Below are 27572 nucleotides of genomic sequence, written 5' to 3' on the forward strand. Positions count from 1 at the left end.
AGAACTGATAGGTGACCTCAGGTTTCAAGCTGAGTGGAAAGCTTGATTCTGAGACTTCGAAGATTCTGTGACAAACTAGAACTGGCACTTCACACACTTGTACTACACAGGATTGAGAAATGCACAGTATACCTAAATGGGTCAAGGTTACACTACACAGCACAGACAACTACCCCAGTAGCTGACTGTGTGCAGGGTGCGTGGCCTTCAGTCCAGAGACTGGTTTGATGCAGCTCTCTATGCTACTCTATCCAGTGCAAGCTTCTTCATCTCCAAGTAACTACTGCAACCTACATCCTTCTGAGTCTGTTCAGTGTATTCATGACTTGGTCTCCCTCTACGATTTTTACCCTCTGCACTTCCATCCAATACTAAATGGATGATCTCTTGAAGCCTCAGAAAGCGTCCTACCAACCAATTCCTTCTTTTAGTCAGGTTGTACCACAAAGTTCTCTTCTCCCCAATTCCATTCAGTACCTCCTCATTAGTTATGTGATCTGCCCAACTAATCTTCAGCATTCTTTTGTAGCACTACATTTTGGAAGCTTCTATTCTCTTCTTGTCTAAACTATTTATCGTCCATGTTTCACTTCCATACACGGTTACTCTCCATACAAGTACTTTCAGAAAAGACTTCCTGACACTTAAATCTATACTCAATGTTAACAAATTTCTCTTCTTCAGAAACGCTTTCCTTGCCATAGCCAGTCTATATTTTATATCCTCTCTACTTCGATCAACATCAGTTACTTTGTTCCCCGAATACCAAAACTCATCTACTACTGTAAGTGTCTCATTTCCTACTCTAATTTCCTCAGCATCACCGGATTTAATTTGACTACATTACATTATCATCGTTTTGATTCTGTTGATGTTCATCTAATATCTTCCTTTCATGACACTGTTCATTCTGTTCAATTGCTGTTCTCAGTCCTTTGCTGTCTCTGGCAGAATTACAATGTCATCGGCAAACCTCAAAGTTTTTGTTTCTTCTCTCTGGACTTTAACCCCTACTTCAAACGTTTCTTTCATTTCCTTTACTGCTTGCTCAGTATACAGATTGAAGAACATCAGGGATAGGCTACAACCCTGTCTCACTCCCTTCTCAACCACTGCTTCCTTTTCATGGCCCTAGACTCTAACAAGTGCCATATGGTTCCTGTACAAATTCTAAATAGCCTTTCTCTCCCTGTATTTGACCCCTGCCACCTTCAGAATTTGAAAGAGAGTATCCCAGTCAAAATTATCAAAACCTTTCTCTAAGTCTAATGCTACAAACATAGGTTTGACTTTCCTTAATCTACCTTCTAAGGTAATTCATAGTGTCTGTAGTGCCTCACGTGTTCCCACATTTCTATGGCTTCTACCAGTTTTTCCATTCATCTGTAAAGAATTTGTGTTAGTAGTTTGCAACAGTGACTTATTAAACTGATAGTTCAGTAATTTTCACACCTGTCAACACTTGCTTTCTTTGAGATTGGAATTAATATATTCTTCTTGAAGCCTGAGGGTATTTCACCTGCCTCATACATCATGCTCAGATGGAAGGCTATCAGTAGCTCTAATGGAATGTTGTCTACCCCGGGGCCTTGTTTCGACTTAGGTCTTTCAGCTCTGTCAAATTCTTCACACAGTATCATTTCTCCCATTTCATCTTCCTCTACATCCTCTTCCATTTCAGTAATATTGCACTTAAGTACATTGCCCTTGTATAGACCCTCTATATACTCCTTTCACCTTTCTGCCTTCCATTCTTTGCTTAGAACTGGTTTTCCATCTGAGCTCTTGATATTCATACAAGTGGTTCTCTTTTCTCCAAAGGCCTCTTTAATTTTCCTGTACACAGTATCTATCTTATCCCTAGTGATATATGCCTCTACATTTGTCCTCTAGCCATTCCTGCTTAGCCATTTTGCACTTCCTGTCGATCTCGTTTTTGAGATGTTTGTATTCCTTTTTGTCTGCTTCATTTACTGCATTTTTATATTTTCTCCTTTCATCAATTAAATTCAATGTATCTTCTGTTACCCATGGATTTCTACTAGCCCTCATCTTTTTACCTACTTGAACCTCTGCTGCCTTCACTATTTCATCTCTCAAAGCTACTCATTCTTCTTCTATATCCCTTTCCCCTGTTCCTGTCAATCGTTCCCTAATGCTCTCTGAAACTCTCTACAACCTCTGGTTCTTTCAGTCTATCCAGGTCCCACCTCCTTAAATTTCCAAGTTTTTGTTGTTTCTTCAGTTTTAATCTGCAGTTCATAACCAATTGTTGATATTCCTGAATGGAGTTTCTACTGCTTGATTTTGTTCAAGAACTTTTATTTTGTCAGTAAGGAAATTGGGCGCTAATTGTTTAAGTCATTCTTGTCACCTTTCTTATGAAGCAGTTTAACAATTGCATCCTTTAACGTGTTTGGAAAAACTCCCTGCACCAGTGATGTATTATGTATATCATTAAAGACATTATTATTGAATTGGAACAAATATTTTCAGAATTCTGGTTGAAATTCCGTCAACAAAACATAAAATTTTGTTTTTTAGAATTATTTTAATATCACTGAAGGATGTGGGTGCTACTTCTAGTTGCTTCAAGTTTAGTGGAATGATAATTTTAACACATTATCTTCCTTGCTCAGCCAAACCATTCAACTCTATTTTTGCTGTTACATTGAGAAAGTGATTGTTCAATGTGCTCATAACTTGTGAATTGTATGTCACAATATTGTCATACATTTTAATTGTTATGGAATCTTGTACAATGTTTGACTGTCCTGTCTCCTGTTTGACAATATTTTGTGTAGTTTTAATCTTACTATCTGTATATTTCTATGGGGGCATACATAACTCTTGACATTTTAATGACTTTCCTTGAAATATTAGAGTACCTTTTTTTAGTATGCAAGCAATCTTGATTCCTGACTTACTCTAACCTTTATATAAAGTTTCCTAACCCTCTTACATATGAGATCTAAAATCCCTTAGTTATCCACAGCTTCCTTTTTTCTTCGATGGGTCTTCTGGGTAACTTTTTAGGAAAGTAACTTTCAAATACTGACATAAATTTACTACGGAATAGATTGAACAGACATTAGCATCTCTTTTCTATATAGACACCATCCCATATCACCTCTTTTAACTTATTCTTAAAACACTGTATCCTGCTCTCATTAAAAAACCTCACCGCTTTGCATGAACCTGCCCCTGAGCTGCAAGACACTGTAGTGTTTATTTCCAATAATTGTGCATCATGATCAGGAAGTCCATTAGCAAATGAGTGCACATTAATTGTTTCAGCCTGAGCACTGGCTATAAAAATGTTAACAATAAGTGTCCTACTACCATGCCGCACTGACTACTGATATTAGACTGAAACGCTCAAATAATGGTTCTAGTTCATTTTTCCTGTCTGTATCTTTTACAAAATCTACACTGTAACCTCCACAAACTACAAACTGTTTCTTCTTGCTGACAAGTAGCTTAATAATACATATTTCTCATAAATATGTTGAAAGATTCCTAGAGGGGATGTTTAGACTGTTAAATTATTAGATAAGTGTTTTTCAATGTTAATTTAACTTCTCCATCCCTGTGGCTACGTGGTGTTCAGAGAGAGACAGAATACCTAACACTTCAGAATTTTCCACATCATCTATGCAAACAAGAAGCTCATCTATCTTGCTTTTCAGCCCCATAATTTTCTGATGAAACAAACTAATTTTATCTATCTGTGAACACCTGCATATTTTATAGATCTGCTCTCCTGTAATGTCTCTCAATACTGTCAGTCTGTAACCTAACTCTAACCTTAAAAATGTGCACCTTTGAGTCAAGTAATCACAGGGATTTTGTCTTTTGTGCTTGTGGGCCGACACACTTTCTGCAAGATGCTCAGCTAATCTTTCCTTCCCCTCTTCTATTCAGGTGCAGGCCATGATTTGTGTATATCCACATCCCAATTGCTGCAACAGGCATGCACAGGTATAAGACTTTGTTTCAAACAAAAGCTATGTGTTGAGCTCTTTCTTACCATGGCTAACAGCTGTGCTAAGCCAGAGCTGGTCGTGGCACTGTACAACCTCCACAAATTCCACATGATCTCCTCCTACTACAAGTGCTTCACAGAGAAAGACCGCACCGCAGTTCCTTCTCTAAATCCTCGCACAAACGAAAAAATGGCTGACACCGAAATAAGTGTCCAAGGAATAGAAAAGCAGCTGAAATCACTCAACAGACGAAAGTTCACTGGACCTGACGGGATACCAATTCGATTCTACACGGAGTACGCGAAAGAACTTGCCCCCCTTCTAAGAGCCATGTACCGCAAGTCTCTAGAGGAACGGAAGGTTCCAGATGATTGGAAAAGAGCACAGGTAGTTCCAGTTCTCAAGAAGGGTCGTCGAGCAGACGCGCAAAACTATAGGTCTATATCTCTGACATCGATCTGTTGTAGAATTTTAGAACATGTTTTTTGCTCGCGTATCATGTCACTTCTGGAAACCCAGAATCTACTCTGTAGGAATCAACATGGATTCCGGAAACAGTGATCATGTGACACCCGACTCGCTTTATTTGTTCACGAGACCAAGAAAATATTAGATACAGGCACCCAGGTAGATGCCATTTTCCTTGACTTCCGGAAGGCATTCGATACAGTTCCGCACTATTGCCTGATAAACAAAGTAAGAGCCTACGTAACATCAGACCAGCTGTGTGGCTGGATTGAAGAATGTTTAGCAAACAGAACACAGCATGTTGTTCTCAATGGAGAGACGTCTACAGACGATAAAGTAACCTCTGGCGTGCCACAGGGGAGTGTTATGGGACCATTGCTTTTCACAATATATATAAATGACCTAGTAGGTAGTGTCGGAAGTTCCATGCGGCTTTTCGCGGATGATGCTGTAGTATACAGAGACGTTGCAGCATTACACAATTGCAGCGAAATGCAGGAAGATCTGCAGCGGATAGGCACTTGGTGCAGGGAGCGGCAACTGACCCTTAACATAGACAAATGTAATGTATTGCGAATACATAGAAAGAAGGATCCTCTATTGTATGATTATATGATAGCGGAACAAACACTGTCAGCAGTTACTTCTGTAAAATATCTGGGAGTATGCGTGCTGAACAATTTGAAGTGGAATGATCATATAAAATTAATTGTTGGTAAGGCGGGTGCCAGGTTGAGATTCATTGGGAGAGTCCTTAGAAAATGTAGTCCATCAACAAAGGAGGTGGCTTACAAAACACTCGTTTGACCTATGCTCGAGTATTGCTCATCAGTGTGGGATCCGTACCACGTTGGGTTGACAGAGGAGATAGAGAAGATCCAAAGAAGAGTGGCACGTTTTGTCACAGGGTTATTTGGTAAGCATGATAGCGTTACAGAGATGTTTAGCAAACCCAAGTGGCAGACTCTGCAAGAGAGGCGCTCTGCATCACGGTGTAGCTTGCTGTCCAGGTTTCGAGAGGGTGCGTTTCTGGATGAGGTATTCAATATATTGCTTCCCCCTACTTATACCTCCCGAGGAGATCACGAATGTAAAATTAGAGAGATTTGAGCGCGCACGGAGGCTTTCCAGCAGTCGTTCTTCCCATGAACCATACGCAACTAGAACAGGAAAGGGAGGTAATGACAGTGGCACGTAAAGTGCCCTCCGCCACACACTGTTGGGTGGCTTGCGGAATATAAATGAAGGTGTAGATGTAGTTCTTCTCCACCAAATTCTCTGTGCAAGGACCTATGTTCTCTGTTGTCTGGCTAAGCCTCACACCTGGTTTCACAATGCTTGTGACCTGGTGTTCTACACCTAGCTTTTCTTGTACCATTTGGTCTACCCTCCCTCCCCATGACTGCTGCCTAGCAGCAAGACTATTTTCCCTCTACTTGATTTTTCTACCAGTCTAGCTTTCAAGTCATTCCTATGAGTCTGCTGCACTCTACTTTCCTCAAAAACTGGTTTACGTTCTTCTCCTATTTCAGGTGACAAGTCAAACTGATTGCTAACAGGAATCTGAAATGTGACTTCTGAAGTTGACTTCTTTTTTTCTATTATTTGTCACATTATCCAAGCTCCCATTATCTCTTCTGCCCCTCAACCTATCTAATTCAAAATACACCATTTCTAATACTTCCTGAAGCACAGAAATCTTTCTTCCTAATTCCACAATTTTCTGTTCACACCTATATAATGTACAACTCAACAGAAAAGCCTGATCTGACACTTTACTGGCTTCCCCGTTACAATCATCAAGTGAAACACTAATACAAATGGTTCTCCCATACTAACCAACCTCCGACAACATCCAAATCTGTTACACATGATAGTACTTTTACAGTAAACTGAAAAGCACAACACTCTTGAACTGTAATAAAATAATAATTAATAAAACCTTTATGTTTCAGTAAGTTGTACAGATAACTTTCAGGCAGCAGTCGACGTAAAAAACACAAGGATGTAAACAACACATATCTGTTCACTGTCTGCAAGTTTCATGTAGCAGAAGACATGAAATGAATTAAAACTAAAAGGTGTGATATTTTTAACAACAAAATTTAAGAAAACCTAACTTGCAATTATTTATGCCCTGCAATTCTATTGTCATAAATGGAGAAGACTTTAATCATCTAACAATTGATTAGGGTAATCACAGTTTTACAAATAGTGGGTAAGCCATCTTGTGAAACAACACTCAATGCCTTCTCTGAAAACTACAAAAAACAAATAATTCAGAAGCCTTCCCATATCGAAATTATTTTAGATCTAATGGTCATAAATAGCTCTTACTTCTTGGATGGTGTTCACATTTAAACTGACATCAGTGACTGAGAGGTAGCTATTGCAAAAGTGATTATTAAAGTAAAAAAGGGCACTTATACAAATAGATTTACACACCCAAATAAGTTGATAAAGCGACAGTAATGCCACATCTGAAAGAGGAACATTTATCTCTGGGCAGGATCATTTAGAGGAACTCTGGCTCAAGTTTATATTGGATAAATGTAACAGTATCATGAGAAGGAAAGTTGCCACTGCTCGCACTGTGGTTTCAGTTGCCTGAGACTGCAGTCGTGTGTGTGAGTTGCATTTGCGTGCTCGCAGTTTGGTTTCAGTTGCCTGAGACTGCAGTCGTGTGTGAGAGTTGCATTTGCATGAGTGTGTGCATTTGTGTGTCTATTGTTGACACAGGCCATTGGCCGAAAGCTTTAGGTGTGAAAATCTTTTTGTTGCGCCTATCTGCGACTCAGCATCTCCACTATATGGTGAGTGGCAACTTTCCTTCTCATAGTATTGTTACATTCCATCCAGGATTTTCTGTTATACTGGATAAATATATACCTAGTAGAACAGTTTGTGATAGGAGGGACCCTCAATGGCAGTTGTTGGCACAACCTTTGGTGCCATGTGGGCCTGATTTACATACTTACTTAAGCTCCTATGCTGGCTCATCACGTGACATGACAGCATCATTCCTAGCAGCAAAAGTCAAAACTATAGTGCTCTAGACATAGGGTAATTCACCAGTATGAATGTCTCCCCTTTCCTGACATGCCACACCAACAAAGTGTGCTTCAAAATACACATTTTTGAGAGTACATTAATTTTATGTTCACCTCTTCTTCATTTACGCATCGTGAATATTGTCTCTTTAGTTCCAACGGTTTACAATTACCGTCTTAAAATTTCTGTTGCAAAATTGTGCAATACGATTAGTAAAGAAACAACATTCACAACATGTAAATAAATGTGAACATCTGAAATACCGTAGAAAAATAAACACCTATGAAAGCAACTGGCTGCCGTTAATTCTTTATAAATTATCTTCAGTTTCAACGGCTGAAGTGTTTCAATATGTCTGCAAAGGACAAGAATTTTTTACTAATGTTAATACAAGAAAGAATAGTAAAACAAGATACAGCAAAAAGACAGGCACTCTCAGTCTAGAAGCAATTAGCCCCAAGGGGCGGGTACTTGAGGATATGCTACAAACAACTGATCTTATACTGTTGAACATGGGTCAAGCCACACATTCTAGTACCGCTACGGGTTCGTCTACAGCCACAGATCTCTCCTTCTGCTCGCCCGTTCTTGGGGACACTGCTGAGTGGGCAGTGGACAACGACCTTCATGGTAGTGACCATTTCCCTATCTGGATCCATCCGCATAATGGAGCAGATCCTAAAAGAAAGCAATTTTTGGGCACAAGCATGTCGTTGGCGTGTTTGAAATTTACTTTGCTAATATCCACAAGCACTATCAGCAAATATATTTTTAAAAATATTTGTCCAAAAAGACTAATTGCATAGGCCTGGGTTGTTTCTATAACATTTCACAAATTAATCTTTGAATTTAGCATATATGAGCTGTATTATGCAGAAACCAAACTGGAATAATGTGAGCAACAAACTGGTGAATGTCTGAAAATGCATCACAGGTGGAGTACAATGTGAGTGCCTCGCTCTCTCTCCCATTAATTTCTTCCATGGGTCAGACTGAAACTAATCATGGGCCAGATCTGGCCTGCAGACTGCTGGTTGCCCATCCATGGTCCATTGTGTAGAACAACTTCTACAGAAACAGTGGATATTGCACAATATGCATAAAACAAAACATAGCTAGATAGAAGTGAAATGAAAATTTACTGTCAACAGGGCAATGTCTGAAGATCTTCAATAACTACTGTAGCAGAATGTTATTCAAAGACCTCTCACACATCGCGAAGAAATTCTTTTCATATGTGAAAACTATCAGTGGTCCTGAAGTTGGTGTCAAGGCATCATGGAACTCAAAGATGATACAGGAACTGAAAATGAGGTTAGCAAAGCAAGGGCAGAAATGCTTAACTCTATTTTACATATGTTCCTTTAAAAAGGAAAAGACCAAGAATATTACCCCAATTTGATTCTCACAGCACTGCAAAGAAGACTGATGCAGATATTAGTCAGTAGCTCTGAGCTAAAACAGTTAAAAGTTAACAAAGCTCCAGGGGATGATGTAATCCCAATCAATTTATATACAGGATTTGTGCTAGAGTCTGCCCTTTTTTAACCATAACATATCATATAGATCACACAAAACAATGTCCCCAGTAATTTGAAGAAAGCATAGTTCTCACCTATCTACAATAAGAGAAACAGATCTACAAGAAGGGTGACAGAAGTGATTCTCAAAATTGTCTTTCAATGTCTCTGACATCCATCTGTTGTAGAATATTAGAAAATACGTTGCAGAATCTTAAAAAATATTCTTAGCTTAATTGCCCCTATCCCAACTAATGTGGATTCCAAAAACATTGGTCAGGATAAAAGCAACTTGCAATTTTCTCACACGACATCCCGAAAGCCATGGATCAAAGCAGTCAGGTAGATGCAGGATTCTTGACTTCCAAAAATCATTTGACTCAATACCACAGCAACACTTATTAACAAAAGTACATGGGATACCAAATGAAATTTGTGACTGGGTTGTGGTTTTTTGGTAAGGACAATGTAGCATATTACAAGGTTATCTAAATGATGATGTATTCAAGTATAAATCCAAAATGACCAAACTATATACCAATTATAAGAGGAAGTTTCAACGTTTTCGGCGGGCAGCGGCAAAGGTTTCAGAAGCGGCCAGCAGAGTTCGCAGGGCAATAGTACCATCAATCCATTTCGCTGTCAGTTGTGAGAGAGAGATGACAAGTGTGGAGCACAAGGTTTCCTGCGTTCCTGAGTTCGTGAAAGGTGAGCAGCAAATTGCAGTGCGGTGGGCATTTTGTACCAAATTCAGTATTCCACCACCAACTTGCATAAGCATTAGCTGTTGGTTTAAGCAATTTAAACAGACAGGGAGTGTGCGCAAAGGAAAAAGTATAGGATGACCACATGTATCTCAGGGTGATGTCCGACAGATTCAAGGAAGTTTTGTGTGCAGTCCCACTAAGTCTAACAATGAAGCCAATCAACTGAATGGAAAGTTCAGAGAAGGCATTTGCTGTACAAGCCCTACTGATTGCAACTTGTGCAGGCTCTCAACCCCAATGGCAAAGAGAAGCGTCTCGCATTTTGCGGTTATGTGCCAGCAAAGATGGAGGATGACACATTTCTACAGCGTGTAATTTTTAGCAATGAAGTGAAATTCCACCTTAGTGGAAAAGTCAACAGACACCAATTTGCATACATTTATAACATTTAACACATTTCTAATTATTAAATAATTACTAAAAATTACAAATTATTACAAAGTATTAAATTTATTAAATTGATCTCAAACATTATGAAAAAAACTTTGAAACTTCCTCTTTTCATTGGTATAAAGCTTGTTCACTTTGGATTTAGATTTGTATAAATACGAAGTTTTGAAAATTGGTCCATCATTTAGAATAACCCTGTATTTTTGTTGGACAATCATCGACAAAAGTAGAATTAAAATGTGCTGTGCCCCAGGGAAGTGTGTTGAGACACTTGCTGTTCATGTTGTATAATGATGAATTGCTGTTCAGTATTATGTTAACTTCAGACTTTTTGCAGATGATGCAATTATCTATAATAAAATACTGTCTGAAAAAAGCTGCATAAGTAACCAGTCAGATCCTGGTTAAGAGCAAAGATTGGCAACTAGCTTCAAATGTTCAGAAATTTAAAATTGTCCACTTCACAAAAAAAGGTGACTTATCTGATGTCCAAAAAGATTAGTGTACATATGCTGTAATTTGTCTTGTTAAGGTAATGCTTTCTTTTATTCTCTTTTGATTTGTATGCAGTTTTCCGGCACACTGTATGCAGTTTTCTGGTACACATTTTATCATTTATAATGAGGTTGTAACCATTATTTTTTGCTGTTTTTCTCTCTGACTTTAATTCAGATGTTAGATTTTCTTTAGTCAATGGATACTTTATTAGCCTCTCTAGTCAGATTCAAAACTATGCTTTTCTGTGTGCTTTTGGATGACAAGAGCTGTTGTGTGTTATACAGTCTGTGGTTCCCTATTTTCAGTTGATGTTGAATTTGTGCTTTGGTCCGTTTCTTGTGATTTAGAAATCTAGAAAATTTATTTTACAATTCTGTTCATGTTTAATTGTAAATGTGATATTTTCATGTCAGTGACTATGAGTGGAAGATGTCGATTTCATTTTCTGTAACTTCAAATAAAATTAATGTATCATCTGAATATCTGAAATAGAATGGGATTTTGTTAGTCCACTTTGGATGGTAGTTAAAATTTTTTTCTTGATATGGTGAACAAAAATTACTAGGTAGTGTACCAGCAAGGCAATTTCTCATTGCATGTTCTTGTACATATAGTTGGTTGTAAAACTCATAGTTATGGGAACTTATAGTTATGGGGAGTGACAATTTTAATGAAGTAGTAAATTCTTCTATTTCAATTGCACACATTTTACTAAGTGTATACAAGCATTTTGTGCTGCAAGAAGTTTTAACAATTTCATTATTATTTGTTTCTTCCAAGAATATTCTTCCTTCTGTTCTGACAATGGGACAGACACTCAGTCATTGTCAATAGTATCTGGTTCTGTGGGTACTTCTTATATAAAGTGAACAAGATTTGTTGGGGTTAGATGAGCAGCTACAAAAATGTTACAGGACGAAGAGGGCGTTGCCTAACATTTTTACGACATCAGCGAAGAGTTTTATTATTTTTCTCTCTTCTTTAAAATATGCACAATTTGAGACATCAAATGTGAAACAATTTGGTATTCTGGTAATACAACTGCGACAAATGGGAATCTAAAGAAGAACTGTGTAGGGCAAAAGTCGTATGGAATGAAGTCATATGAAATTTACTGTTTTTCAGTATTATTTTGCATACGAGTGAACTACTTTAAACAAGACCAGTACAACTTGAGACAGCAAAGTCTGTTCACACAGATGGATAAACAGGAGACAGGCAAGTGCAGCAGGAAGGAGAGTAGATGGTGGTGCAAGAACCACAATATTGGTCATTGTGCAGTTCAGTGCTTCCAAGATTGTCACACCAAAAGTAAAGAAATTATACTTAATATATGAGAAAGGCAACCATTCACCTACATCTGACCAGTGTGTACCACATAGAAAAACGTAACAGAAAACAGTATTCACACTAGCTTTCAAGCTCTTGCTCTTTTTCTAGTAAAAGTACACACATCAAAACATACAGCCACACAGACGCTGAAACATACACTACCACAGTAGCAGTGAGATTATTTTTTTGTATACATGCACAAAGCTTAAAAGCCATGCAATTGATACTGGCTAATTACTCCACAAGGTGATAAGAGTGTCTCCTTCAACCAACTGCATGCAACAGGAACACTAGAGGAGACCAATTGGGAGCACATGTCGAAAAATGTGCTGGTTGAACCTCTAAATAAACCTAAGCCCCTGTTGAAAAAGTACTGCTTTATCCTACATTCAAGTGATTTTAATGAAGGCTTTTATCATCTGCACATAAATAGAGTAGTTCACACAGTATTGATAAGTATGCACGATTCCTAATGTTTAGTGCTCTTTCCCTCTATATGATGCCTTCCTTAGTCCTATTCTTTACCTTGTCTCTACGTTAAATGTAACAACTTTGCCTTCTATGAATACGTTTTTGTAAAAAGTACCAGGAAATAACATATACACACAGAGATTATTATTATTATTATTATTATTATTACTGTTATTATTTAACTGTTATGCAGAGTGCTCCAAATTTGCAGTTACTACAAATTTTTGGTATGTGATTACCTTAATAAAAAGTTTTTCCTGTTGTGATATCTGGTTCCATCGGTACTTCACACAGTGTTCCATTAGCTGTAATCCAAAGTGACGTACAATATGAGAAACTTCTGTGTTTCGGGCCAGGTAAAATCCACACTGTGCACACAGCGGTGATGTTTCCTTAAACTGTTCACAGGTCGTGTATGCATCGAGCCTCTGCACCTGAGGCACGCTTGGGTCCATCATGAGCTCCACTAGACGTGCCAGATCCGTAGCCATCGCTGAGACATCAGCTCTTTCAGGACCTTCCATTCTCCCTACACGAAACAATGCAGAAATTAAAACCAACACAAAATGTAAACAAAGAAACCACAAGTAATCTCAAAAAAGCCAACAGACTCTGCATTTAACTAGAAAAAGTGTCACAAGAACTATACCAATTAGTTAATTCTATTTGCACTACTATAATCGACTGCCTTAACTGAATAACCAAGGAATGGTGAGCACTTACAGACAACACTTTAAATGGCATATATAAAAAAGTATATGATTATTAAGAAGAATATGTGTTAAATACAGTGACAAAGAGATAATATTCAAAGAATGAAAAATTACTTCTCATCTTACATGCAAAATCATCAACAGGAAGCAAAGCATACTGGGCAGAGCAGAGTATGTTGGCTTTTGCTTTAATACCTTACTTTTTTATGTTGACTGGCAAGAGCAAAATGTAACTACAAAGGAATTCTTACGTTTCCCAAGTGCTTAATTTGGTTATGTTAGAAGAAGTAACTTCGGTTTCAGTTTCTTATAAAATATAAGGGGCTATCTAATGAAAATGAGACTTATGGAAAAAAGGTAAATCAACTTTTATTATTCCAAAAGTATCATCACAACTGTTAATACATTTATACCACTGTGAGACAAGATGGTCAATGACTTCACGGAAAAATGTTTGCTGCTGCCTAAGGGACAATGATTGCACTCAGGTGTCTACCACTCGGTATGAAGCAAATACCATGCGGAGGGACTGAGACTGTATGGAGCACATGCAAGGGCCCACACGTTGCCAAGGTTGTTTCCATTAAGATGCAAAAGTTTCACTGGGAATCCCTGTCCAGCTTCCTTGACTAGCACTCCTGGAAGAAAGGATTTTGAAGAGACATGCCTTAGCCACAGCCTGCGGGATTGTTTCCAGAATGACATTTTCACTCTGAGTCACAGTGAAGATTACATTCTATGCAAAATACGTTAACTTACAGACTTGCACATCTCCATGTATGACAATTATTTCTGTGGTAAAAGTAGCCCAACCTAAACATTTTAGCAAGAGCACTATTTGGTTTTTCCAGTGTAGGTTTTCATCAATATGCACACTGAAACACTTGGAACTTTCTACCCTGCTTATTATTCCTTGTTGGTATACTATGTTAATGAGAGAATGGGATCATTTTGATGGCCCAAAACTGGAGGCACTGCAGCTTTTCAAAGTCGAAAGCTGGCCCATTTGTGCAAAACCAAAGAGTAAGTTTCACATAAACATAATTTGCTATATCTGTTGTTGGTGCTTCTTTGTTTGGGTTCAAAACAATGCTTGTATCATCTGAAAACAGAACAAATGTTGCCTCCTGATTCAAATAAAACAGCAGATCATTAACATAAAGTAAGAACAACAGTGGGACTCCCACTTTAATTTCTCTCCACACACGACACGGTGTCCCTCTTTTTATCACTCAAACAGCATATGTTAAATTTTTGAATTCTGCTTTAATAAGAAGTAAGCCTTCCTCTGCGGAACTATGTATACCATAAAAATGAAACTTCTCTAATAAAATATTAAGGTTGACAAAATCAAATGGCAGCACTAAGTCAAAGAAGATCCCAAATGGTGACGTTTTATCATTGAGAGATTAATGAAACAAATTATTTTTGTATCACTGAAAGATTAATTAAACAAATAATCACCAAGTACTTAAATGACCGCAGTCTACTGAACAATAATCAGCATAGCCTTCAACAGGCAGAAGTACAGAAGTAGCGATACTGGCTTACACCAATGAAATAGTAACAATCTTGGATAACAACAACAATGCTGTGGGAGTTAATTTGGATCTTTCTCAAGCTTTCAGTACTGTTAGACATGAAATTCTTTTATGTAAGCTGGAAGCAACGGGGATAAAAGGAATAGAAAACAGGTCGTTTCCCTCATACTACTAAAATAGATAACACATTGTGGAGCTCGCATCTGTTCATTCTGACCATAAAATCAGATTAGTATCTGATGAAAGGATAGTTGAAACAGGTGTACCCCCAATAATGTGTTAGGACCCCTTCTGTTCTTTATTTACATAAATGACACACACGCACGCACGCACGCACGCGCGCACACACACACACACACACACACACACACACACACACACACACACACACACACACCTCACCTCAGAAACTGCAGCCAAGATCATGTCTGCAGATGACACAAGCTAATAGTGAAATAATGGAAAGTCCAGGTTGGAATGTCAACAATACTATGGAAAAAAAAAAATAGACTGCTACTCACTGCAAAGATGGCATGCTCAAGTTGCAGACAGGCACAACACAAAAGACTGTTACACACTGAGCTTTCGGTCAAAGCTTCTTTAGAAAAGAACACACACAAAAATTCACACAAGCAAGCACACCTCCCACACATGACTTCTATCCCCGGCCAGCATTCTTGCTGGAGCAGGCAGAAACAGAGGTCATGCGTGCAAAAGATGCACTTGCTTTGTGTGTGCAGGCAGAAACAGCGGTCATGCATGCAAAAGATGCACTTTCTTGTGTGTGTGTGTGTGTGTGTGTGTGTGTGTGTGTGTGTGTGTGTGTGTGTGTGTGTGTGCACTAATAATTATTTCATTCATCTTTTCAGTGGTATGAGAACTGAATTGGGGCAATTCTCCTGGGTTTTCCTTTGTCAAGGAACACTATAAAACAGAGTTAAGTATTTCAGCTTCTGCTTTGCTACCCTCCATTTCAGATCCTGTCTCATTCACTAGAGACTGGACACTCACTTTGATGCCCTTAACAGTCTTTAGATACGACCAAAAATTTCTTTGGGTTTTGTGAAATATCGTTAGACAATATTCTGCTACAGCAGTCATTGAAGGCATCACACACTGTTCTCTTGAAGCCAAAAGCGTTTCATTCAGCATCTATCTATAGTCCTATACTTTGTTTTACACCTATTATGTTGTAGGCTCTGTTTCTTTAGAAGTTTTTTATAGCAACTGTATACCATGGAGGTTCCCTTCTATTATGAACTGTCCTACTGTGTACATATCTATCCAGTGCATGGTCAACTACACTTTTAAACTTCAGTCATAGTTCCTACATGCTCCTGCCCTGTGCTGAAAGTTTCAAGTTCCTCATTGAGATATGACACTACTGATTTTTTATCTAGTTTACTGACCATATATATCTAACTGCTTGTTTTAGTTTTCCTTCATACTCTGGTAATCATTGTTGCCACAACAGCATAATGGTTACTGACACCAGTTTTGGTATGAAAATCCTGAAAGAAATCAGGTCTATTTGTTGCCATTAGATCCAATATATTTCCATCAGTAGTGAGGTTCCTCACTATCTGACCTAGGAAGTTTTCAGAGAAGGAATTTAGTAATATTTCACAAGATGTCTTGTCACATCCACCACTAACAAAACTGTAATTTTCCAAATTAATTGTTGGATGATTAAAGTCTCCACTGATGATTACAGTATGATTGGGGAACTTATGCACAAGTGAACTGAGGTTTTCTCTAAAGTTTTTGGTTACGTCAGGAGATCAGTCTGTTGGGTGACAGAAGGATCCAATTATTGCTTGATGCCCATGCCTGATACTGAGTCTTGGCAAACAATCTCACGTGCAGCTACAATTTCTGTCTTAGTGGAACTGAGTTTCTTGTCTACTGCTACAAATATACCAACCCCAGTTCCCATCTGCATATCCTTCCAATATAAACTTAAATTTTCCCCAAAAGTCTCACTGCTATCAATTTCAGGTTTCAATGAGCTTCCCTGCTTTTCACGAGCACTTCAAACTCTGGAACTTCATTGCAAATGCTTTAGCAGTTTACTTTTAGGATTTTAATACTCTCACCTATAGGAGGCATTCTTTCGATCTTATGCTGATACCTCTGGGTTTTCTACTGCTACTGTTATCTGGAATGGATGGAGAGTTGCCTGCTCTATTTCAGATGTAGTGTGATATATCTCCTGTGAGAAGGGATCAGATGCTAGATTAATAGTGATGGATGAAGTGTCAGCAAGTGTTCATGTGTTCATGTGCTTTACAGCAGTGTTACATACGTGTTTTTAATTTTTCAGAGGTGTTTGATACCAAAGTTTCATATTTTAGTTATATCACTGATTTAATTCTTGCACATGTTGCAATCGCAATGAAAATTATGTATTTGTGGTTCCTCTTCCAAACATGCAACAAACAAGGGAGCTATGTCAGTCTTAATCGACTGGACGATTCGCAGAACAATTTAAAGTGGAATGATCATATAAAATTAATTGTTGGTAAGGCGGGTGCCAGGTTGAGATTTATTGGGAGAGTCCTTAGAAAATGAAGTTCATCAAAGTTCATCAACAAAGGAGGTGGCTTACAAAACACTTGTTCAACCTATACTTGAGTATTCCTCATCAGTGTGGGATCCATACCAGGTCGGGTTGACAGAGGAGATAGAGAAGATCCAAAGAAGAGCGGCACGTTTCATCACAGGGTTATTTGGTAAGCGTGATAGTGTTACGGAGATGTTTAGCAAACTCAAGTGTCAGACTCTGCAAGAGAGGTGCTCTGCATCGTGGTGTAGCTTGCTGTCCAGGTTTCAAGAGGGTGCGTTTCTAGATGAGGTATCGAATATATTGCTTCCCCCTACTTATACCTCCCGAGGAGGTCACGAATGTAAAATTAGAGAGATTCGAGCATGCACGGAGGCTTTCCGGCAGTCGTTCTTCCTGCAAACCATACGCGACTGGAATAGGAAAGGGAGGTAATGACAGTGGCATGTAAAGTGCCCTCCGCCACACACCATTGGGTGGCTTGCAGAGTATAAATGTAGATGTAGATGTAAATATATAAATGTAAAGATTTTATTAAGTGCTCAGTTTCAGTAGAGGGGCAAAGTACCCCATTATTACAAAAATGATCTTTCTAAGGCCTTTGATACAGTCGACCACAAGATTCTATTAAATAAATTAGAAGCATTAAGAATAACAGGGGTTGCTAATGACTGATCTCGATCAAAGAGTAGAGACAACGCATACTTCAAATAGATCTAAACGTTTAGTAAAACACTTATCAGAACCAAAACACATTAATATAGGGATTCCACAAGGTAGCATATTAGACCCATACTATTCCTGATATACATCAATGACTTTGCCAGTAGTGGTACTCATTATGAAAAAAAAATCTCCTCACTGATGACAGCAATATTATAGTCACTGAGAAAACAAGAGAGCTACTTGCAGAGAAAGCAATTATCAGTTGAAGTGATGTGAACACACAAAGGTACTTGCAAAGAGGTCATCAACACGTTACGCCCTTAGAATCCTATCATCAGTTGTAACACGCAGTGTTGTACGCCCAATTCTTAGCTATGGCATTCTTTTGGGGGGAACAAATGCACAAAATATGAACACAATTTTCAATCTCCAGAAAAGAGCCCTGAGAATAACAACAACAATAGTAGTCGAGCTGTAGTAGTAGTAGTAGTAGATCTGCTCCGTGTGAATATATCTACCAGTCAGCTGTACACATCAAAAATAACATTGGTAATTACTGCATAAACAGCTCTGTCCATGACCATGGAACAAGAGCTAGACTCAACTTACAATTATCAAGAAAAAATAAACATAAAACTCAAAGCAGCATTTTCTACCAAGGAATAGAACTGTACAATAAATTACCAAAAGAGATTAAAGAAATTGCAAACGTACACTCATTTAAAAAGGCAGCTAAAAAGTTCCTATTATGCAACACATTTTATACATTGAAGGATTACTTAGATAAAACAGAGTAGTGGTTTGGTAAAAAAATGTTATACAAATAAATAATAATACTGGTTATAAAACATCCAACATTCCACACAACACCTTCACATTATGTTTTCTTCCTTCTTTTTAACTTTTCTAGAAAAACTTACCCCCAAGCTATGCATAGCACAATACTAACAGCTCTTCCTCTTTCTGAGCTCAACATCTCACCCATTATAGAGGGATGCTGAATTAGTTTTTCAGGATAGCAAATGGGAAGTTGTGGTACAGAAAATGGCCCAGAGATCACATCGGTGTGTGTGTGTGTGTGTGTGTGTGTGTGTGTGTGTGTGTAGTGAGTGAAGTGTTATGAAACAATGTGTGTATAGTGTGTGCAGTGGCTGATAGTGGGATGAGTGAACAGTGTGGCACTACATTATTTAACAAGTTATTTGTAAAAAAAAGTATTGTATACCAGGAGTAAATCTAAAGATTGTCTCTAACTGGAATTCTGTAAATGTATGTACAGTATATACGAATTAGTTTATTTTAAATTGGTCTAAACTTTTAAATACTTCAACATGTCCTATATCCTTGCAAAAAGAGATCTACAGATGAATAAAGCTACAATCCTGAGGTACATTACTTTCCCAAAAATTTTAGAAAAGGATGTAAGGAGTGACACTGTGGAATAGTACTGGCATCTGTGGAGTCATCCTTCTTACAGAGAAGACTAACAATGGCATATTTTAATCTGTTAGGGAAAGACCCTGAATTAATGATGCATTACGTAAGTAACTGCCTGTCTCCACAGCCAAGGTTGGAAAAGCACACCTGAGCAGGAGGTGCTTGACTCCAAGGTAACCTATTCCGAATCGTGATTTTCCAGTTCCAGTTATCTGGCCGGTAAGGGGGGCAGAGGTGGCGATGTAAAGGTCTCAATCATCAGTTTTTGCAACAATGTCCTTGGTAAAATTCCAAACATATCTGCACAGTCTCATGAAGTGAGGGCATGTAACACTGTTGATGGTAATTTGCCCATTGGATGGTGATATTAAGTTCAGCCACCATCTAGGTGCTGCACAAAAGGAGTAGGCTACATGTCAGCACCAGTTTTAACCCTCTCACTTCCTTTCATCTACAACAACACAAACCCAGCACTACCCAGTACATGCGCTCGTCACAGCCTTCCATATGACACAGTTTTATATATGACGATTCATAACAGTTTGGAGGAAGGCAACAACACACCACCTCTACTAAGACTTTTCAAACAGCAGCAATGCAGAATTCATGGCTCTGCTCCCCTGCACTCATTTCCTGAGTAAGGAACCTACTTTGACTTTTTTGACGTAAGTGACCAAGAACATTAAATATTATAGAGTGACTTCTTTTCGGTGTATAATCACAGATATTATCCATCCTTTATGAATTTTTACTTTTTACAGAAGTCATGACCTTCCTTATTTCAGATGGGGGATGTGAGATTAATTTTTATTTCACTTAATGTCCTTTGTATTGCTTCTTTCAATGTAATGTACTGCTTTATATTGTGAACTGTTTGCAGTAATTTTTCACCTATTTTTCAAACGAAATAATTAAAAATGTCTATAATACACTAGACTTTCACTAATCTGGCCATTCCTGGCACATACGGGTGCCGGATTAATGGAAATTCCGGATTATTGAGTGTCTGAAATTTGTTTTATTTACTTATTTTGTTTTTTATTTATTTTGAAAAGACAGGGGATATGGTGTACTGTACTTTATTAAACCGAAGGATACAATTTTAAAACACAGAGAATATAATTTATTAAATCCAAAAATACATTAATTTTAAAAGAAAACTTAGTCCTTAAATGTACACTGTGTCGTATCACTCACTATGAAACGTGTCCCAAATTTTTAACTGTCACAATGATGACACGCAATGGTGATACGCTTTATCACGCAACTGCTTCGCAAGCATTACATCGGTACTGCATGTATCTGGTTGTTGCGTAATGTACCCCGTTGGCAGTTTCAGCACCAGCAGTATGAGAAATCTTCATGCTGTCTCCTCCTGTGTCCCCTTCTTCATCATTTTCATCATTACTTTCTTGCATGCTTTTGATAATTTCATCATCTGTTAAAGTTTAGTCCGTATCACAGTTTTCCTCATTCAGCCACTTCGTGACATCTTCATCATCAATTTCTTCTCCTCCTGGATGGTTGTGGAATATGCCACTGTACAAAGTAATTGATAATTCCGAATTGACAGGCTCATCGCTGTCACTCACTACTGGATCCAACTCGGCATCAATGGATGGTCACAATTTTCTCCAGCTCTTCATTATGGTAGCGCTCTCCACTTTATCCCATGCTTCGGCTGCTTGGAAAACATCATCACATATGTTAATTGCTTTCCATGCCTTCAGCATAGTCTTGATAGAGTCATTTTCACTTTTGTTCAGCAACGAGAGAGAAGTGAATGTCGATAATGACATTTAATTGATTCCAAAATTCCCTGGTCCATGGACTGAATTGGGGCTGTCACGTCAGGTGGGAGAAAGAGTGCTTATACATGTATACCATCGGACTTTAGAGAAACAGCTGAAGGATGACTGGGAGCATTGTCAATTATAAGGATAGCTTTCAGTGGAAGCTTTTCCTTGTTTAGCTCTTTTCTCACTGCTGGTACACACGTTTCATGGAACCACCAAGAGATTATTTGTCTGTCCACCTGTGCTTTCTTCTGAGTGCAATACTGCTTTGGTAGAGTATTTATGTCAGTGTGCTGAAAACAACATGGATGTTGGGACTTCGCAATCACCACAAATGGTAGTTTGTGAGTCCCATTTGCATTAGAACATGCTATTAATGTTACACGCTGTTCATGTTGCTTGTAACCATGCGCTTCCTTCTTGTTCTTGGCAGCTAATATTTTTGAAGGAAGCATCTTGTAAAAGAGTCCTGTTTCATCAGCAATATACAAGGCATCAGCAGTTAAATCTTCTTCCTCTATTATCTCCTATATCTTGCTTACAAACTCATCAGCATCCCTATTGTTAGCTGAACGGCTTTCCCCAGTGACTGTCATCTGCCGAATGCCACGTTGTTTTTTCCAGATAGCCAACCTTCGCTCACTGCAAACAAGTTACTACCGCCAAGTTGTTTGTTAAATGCCGCTGCTTTTTCCTTTATAATCAGGTCACTGACTTGGAATTCCTTTACTACTTTGTTGTACGAATCATCTATAAACAGCTACGTCCAGTTCTTCATTCTCACTCTTTTGCAAAACCTTCTTCTTTCTTTTTGATGTCTTAAATAGTTGCTCATCCAACATTGAACTCAGCAGCAATGGCTTTCTGCGAAGAACACTGATTTAACTTATCTAAACTTTTGAGTTTCTACATGAGGTCTGGCGTAACGAGGTTCCTTTTAGAAGACATGATTCTGGACTGTAAAGAAAGATACAATTTCAAATACAGTATATAAAGCATTGTTTAACTAAGCATTGTTGCGCACGATAATTCATTGTGCATGTGTTTTTGGATGTGCGCCCTATTACTGAGAGGCCAGACTACTGAGGGCCAGATTAGCGAGAGTCTAGTGTATTAGGAAGAGGACAGTTTGTTACTTACCATAAAGATAACACTGAATTGCATAGAAGCACAATGCAATGACTGTCATGCATTTAGGTTTTGGCCATAGCCTTCTTCAGGAGAAAAAAAGAAAAGAAAACACACACACACACACACACACACACACACACACACACACACACACACACACATTCATACTAGCAAGCACACCTCATGCACACATAACTGATATCTCTGGCAGCTCAGACCGGAATGCAACAGTCACGCTGAGCAGCAGTATGGAGTGGGGTACAAAAGGGAGCGGGATAGCAGGGTATAGGCAGGGGGAGAGAAGAGCGCCATCTGGTGGAGTATGCAGGGACTGGAGGGTGCCATGACAAGGCTGTCAGGTGCAGCCTCGGAAGGCTGGGGGGGGGGGGAGGGGGGGAGGCGGGGGGAAGCAGAAAAGCGGAGGAGCGGGGAAGGAGAAAGATGGGCAGGTGCATTGGCAGTGGCCAACACGTAATTTGGACAGAAGGGGTGGACAAATATTGAAGGCTGTGCAGTGACTGCAGCAGCACGGGTACACTCCCATTGCTGCTTTCAAGGGTGGCCCAGCCTCTGATAGGGTAGATGGAGCAGGACTAGAATAGTAAGTATTTGGTAGGTGTATTGGGCAGGTCATGCATCTGGGTCTTCCACATGGATATCATCCTTATGACAAAGGGGTGGGATTGGGAGTGACGTAGGGATGAATTAGAATGTTGTAAAGGTTGGGTAGGGGACAGAATACCACTTTAGGAGGAGTAGGAATGGTCCAGGTATAGGATGGTCCTAATTTCAGGACAGGATGATAGGTAATCAAGGCCCTGATGAAAGATGTGGTTCAGCTGATCCAGTCCGTGGTGGTACTAGGTGACAAAAGGTGCCATTCCTTTGTAGCTGGTTCTTGGAGGTGGTGGGATGATAGGGGAAATGGCACAAAAGATCTGTCTGTGAACTGTGTCTAGGGAATAGTGCCTATCTGTGGAGGCCTTGGTGGGACCAGCAGCTTAATGGGCAAGGATTCCTAGTCACTGCAGATGCTGTCCCCAGGTGGTCAGACTGTATGGGATGGTTGGTTGGTTTGGGGTATAAAGGGACCAAACTACAGGGTCATCAGTCCATTTTTCCTGACGCAAGCAAGACTCAAGATACAAAAACACTCAAAATACGTTTGGGAAAGTAAAAGGGGGAAAAATGGGGAACAACACCAAAAAAGAAAACGAATGGAACAAACAGGAAACATGGAAAACACACACCACAAGGAAAAGTAAAAGAAGGTATTAAAACCATAGAGAAGAATGTCTGGGCAGGTTGATCACAATAATAAAAAAAGATGAACCAGCCACTCAGCAACACATTAAAATGTCCTCCCCAAACAGACAAGACGAGATGAACACATGTAGGGAAAAGACAACCACCAAGACAAACAAATGCAAAGAAAGTAAGACAGAGTTAAAATGGAGGGAGGGCGACGGCCTTGGACAGAAGGCTAAATGCCCACTGTTAGATGGTACGATAAAAACCCACCTCACGAATAAAACGTAAAACTAAATCTGCTGTTGGGCATTGTTGCGCAACACCGAAGGTAGGGTGCTGGGAAGGTTAAAAATCTGCCGCAGAGGCGCTAAAGGTGGGCAGTCCAGTAAGATGTGGACGACAATCATATGCAAGCCACAGACACCTAGGTGGGTCCTCACGATGGAGGAGGTAGTCACGTGTTAGCCACATATGGCCAATGCAGAGCCGGCAGAGAACTACAGAGTCCCTGCAAGAGGCCCGCATGTAGGACTTCCACACATTCATAATCACCTTAACGGCATGCAATTTGTTGTGCATAATGAGATTATGCCATTCCATCTCCCAAAGCTGAAAACTGTGTGGTATAATAATGATTGCAGGTCAGTTACAGGGATGCGATTCTCCAGAAGTGGTAACCATGTAGCCTGTTTGGCCCGCCTGTCGCCAAGTTTATTTCTGGGATTCCGACGTGGCCTGGGGTCCACACAAACACCATGGAATGACTGGACCATGCCAGGTCATAGATGGACTCCTGGATGGATGCTACCAAAGGATGGCAGGGTTAGCACTGGTCGATAGCCGTAGACTGCTCAAGGAGTCAGTACAGAGAAGAAACAACTCGCCAGGGCATGAACCGATGTGCTCAAGAGCACGAGAAATGGCTGCCAGCTCTTCAGTGAAAACACTGCAGCCATATGGAAAGGAGTGCTGTTCAATATGTCCTCCATGAACATACGTGAAGCCAACATGACCATCAGCCATCGAGCCGTCAGTGTAAACCACTTCATGGTCCCGGTACATCCCAAGAATCGAGAGGAAGTTACAGCAGAGAGCTGCAGCATTAATTGAATCCTTAGGACCATGTGAAAGGTCCAGGTGAAGCTTCGGCCTGGGTGTACACCATTTAGGTGTACGTGAATGGACCTCTAGTATAGGCGGTAAAGGCAAGGACTCCACTACAGACAGACGAGATCGGATGCAAACTGCAATCATAAGCCCTGACCTGGGCCTCTGATGCAGGAGATGAACCGCCATGGGTGGGAAAAGGAGACTATAATTCGGATGCTCAAGAGAACTATGAATGTGCGCAATGTAACTGGCGAGCAGTTGTGCACGCCTAACCTTCAATGGAGGGACTCTGGTCTCCACCAGGATGCTGGTCACCAGACTTGTCCTAAAAACTACCGTTGCCAGTCTAACACCACAGTGGTGCACTGGGTCGAGTAAACACAACGCTGAGGGTGCTGACGAACCATAAATCAGACTCCCATAGTCAACGTGGGATTGAACAAGGGCTCTGTAGAGCTGCAGCAGTGTAGAGCGATCTGGACCTCAATTGGTGTTGCTCAGGCAGCACAGGGCACTGAGGTGCTGCCAGCACTTCCTCTTCAGCTGACGCAGATGAGGAAGCCATGTCAATCGGGTGTCGAAAACCAATCCTAAGAATCTATATGTCTCCACTACAGTGAATGGATCGTCATTAAGGTAAAGTTCTGGTTCTGGATTAATGGTACGACACCGACAGAAGTGCATGATACACGACTTCGCAGCTGAAAACTTGAAGCCGTGGGCTAGAGATCGTGACTGCACTTTGTGGAAGGCTCCCTTTCTCCTGGATATTGGGGAACTATGGGAGGCACCAACTTGTACACGGAAAGTACGGAGCAACAGGAAATTTTGGATAAAAATCGGGTGTGGGCCCCACAGACCCAACTCATATAATGTGGCAGGATATGATGTCACCAGGTCATGTTGTAAGCTTTTTGTAAATTAAAAAAATACAGCAACCAGGTGATGGCATCTGGACAGCAGACTCGAGGGAAACTAGATTATCAGTAGTAGAGCGACCACGGCAGAATCCGCCCTGGCACGTAGCCAGTACGCCACGCAACTCCAGGACCCCAACACAACTGCCGACTTACCATACTATCTAACAGCTTACAAAGAATTTTGGTGAGGCTGATAGCTATCCACATCAAGTGGGTATTTGCCGGGTTTCAGCACTGGAATGATAGTGCTCTCTCACCATTGTGATGGAAAGACACCATCACACCAGATCCGGTTGAAGATGACGAGATGTTGCTTGTAGTCGGATGAGAGATGTTTGAGCATCTGACTGTGGATCCGATCTGGCCCAGGAGCTGTGTCGGGGCAATGTGCAAGGATTCTGAGGAGCTCCCACTCTGTAAATGGAGCACTGTAGGGTTCACTGTGACGTTCAATGAACGAGAGGGCTTTGCTTTCCATCCGCCGTTTGAGGGTGCAAAATGCTGGGTGATAATTCTCTGACACGGACGCTCGAGCACAGTGCTCAGCAATTGCGTTTGCGTCGGTAGATAGCATGTCATTGATGTTAATGCCAGTGACACCTGTCGGGTCTGGTATTCACAAACACGTCTGACCTTCGTCCAGACTTGGGAAGGTGACATATGGCACTCAATGGTCGAGACATACCTCTCCCAACATTACCGCTTCCGTCTTTTGATAAGCTAGCGAATGCCTTGGTGGGGCCTTGCTCCCGACGTAGGTACTTTGGGAGCGACGGAAGGAGATTTTCCCCCTACCACCAAGGGGCGAATGTATTCTGGAGGCCCAGAGGGCCCACTGTTCATGGCACAGAGTGTGGTACAACTGGTACTTTTGTAATGGCGATAGTAATGTAGCTGCAGCATATGTGGACATCAGCCGAACCGGGTGTAATCTTTCAAATTTACATTTAGCCTCTTGGTAAGTCAACCTGTCCAGGGGCTTGTACTCCATGATTTACTGCTCATTTTGGAGTACTGTGCAGTCTGGCGAGCAGGGGGAGAGCTGCTCTCTACAGTTGATACAAGTGGGAGGAGGCGCACACGGAGTATCTGGATGCAGTGGACGTCCGCAATCTCGACATAAGGTGCTGGAAGTGCAGTGGGAAGGCATATACCTGAATTTCCAGCACTTAAAGCACTGCATAGGGGGAGGGACATATGGTTTAAAATCACAGTAGTAAACCTTCACCTTGACCTTTTCAGGCAATGTATCACCCTCAAGACCAAGATGAAGGCACCAGTAGCAACCCTGTTGTCTTTGGGTCCCCTGTAAACGCACCAGACGCAATGAACACCTCGCTGTACTAGATTGGCGTGGAGTTTGTTGTCAGACTGCAAGAGGAAGTCGCGGTGGAAAATAATCCCCTGGACCATGCCGAGGACTTTATGGGGAGTGACGGAAACAGGAATATCACCCAGCTGGGAACTCCTTTTAGTCACATCTTACGACAGGCAGGGATACCTCAGGCCTATTCTAACCCCTGGACCCACATGGGGTAGACTGTATGGGAGTGATTTTTTTGTGTGGAAGGGAAGGCAGCTATCCGCCAGACCTTAGCAGCAAACAGATCTCTTGTGCAATTTCCCCACATGCCCCCTACCCTCCCACCACCCACAAGAACTAGCTACAATGGAGTGCCCTGTTCATCACTCAACATCGCCCCGGATTGGGACAGCTGAATCACATCCTTCGTCAGGGCTTTGATTACCTATCATCATGCCCTGAAATCAGGGTCATCCTATGCAAGATTTTTCCCACCCCTCCTAAAGTGTTGCTCCTTGCACAACCAACTGCCACAACATCTTAGTCCATCCTATGCCAGTCCCAATCGTTTGTCACAAGGATTGTATCCCTGTGGAAGACCCAGGTGCAACACCTGCCCAATCCACCCACCCGGACTTCCTAATCCAGTCATGTCACA

General features: G+C 40.4%; 1 protein-coding gene across 3 annotated transcripts in view; it reads right to left on the reverse strand.

The window, feature by feature from the left end:
• LOC126475361 (exportin-5) overlaps positions 1-27572 on the reverse strand; it is a 197251-nt gene that overhangs the window by 158190 nt on the left and 11489 nt on the right. For all 3 annotated transcript variants that reach the window (XM_050103176.1, XM_050103177.1, XM_050103178.1), the window contains exon 2: positions 12723-13012. In XM_050103176.1, the coding sequence (XP_049959133.1) occupies positions 12723-13007 (285 nt within the window). In that variant the 5' untranslated portion in view covers positions 13008-13012. The remainder of the gene's footprint in view (positions 1-12722; positions 13013-27572) is intronic.

The sequence above is a fragment of the Schistocerca serialis genome, chromosome 4 (assembly GCF_023864345.2).
Source record: "Schistocerca serialis cubense isolate TAMUIC-IGC-003099 chromosome 4, iqSchSeri2.2, whole genome shotgun sequence".
In the NCBI taxonomy this organism is placed as follows: Eukaryota; Metazoa; Arthropoda; class Insecta; order Orthoptera; family Acrididae; genus Schistocerca; species Schistocerca serialis.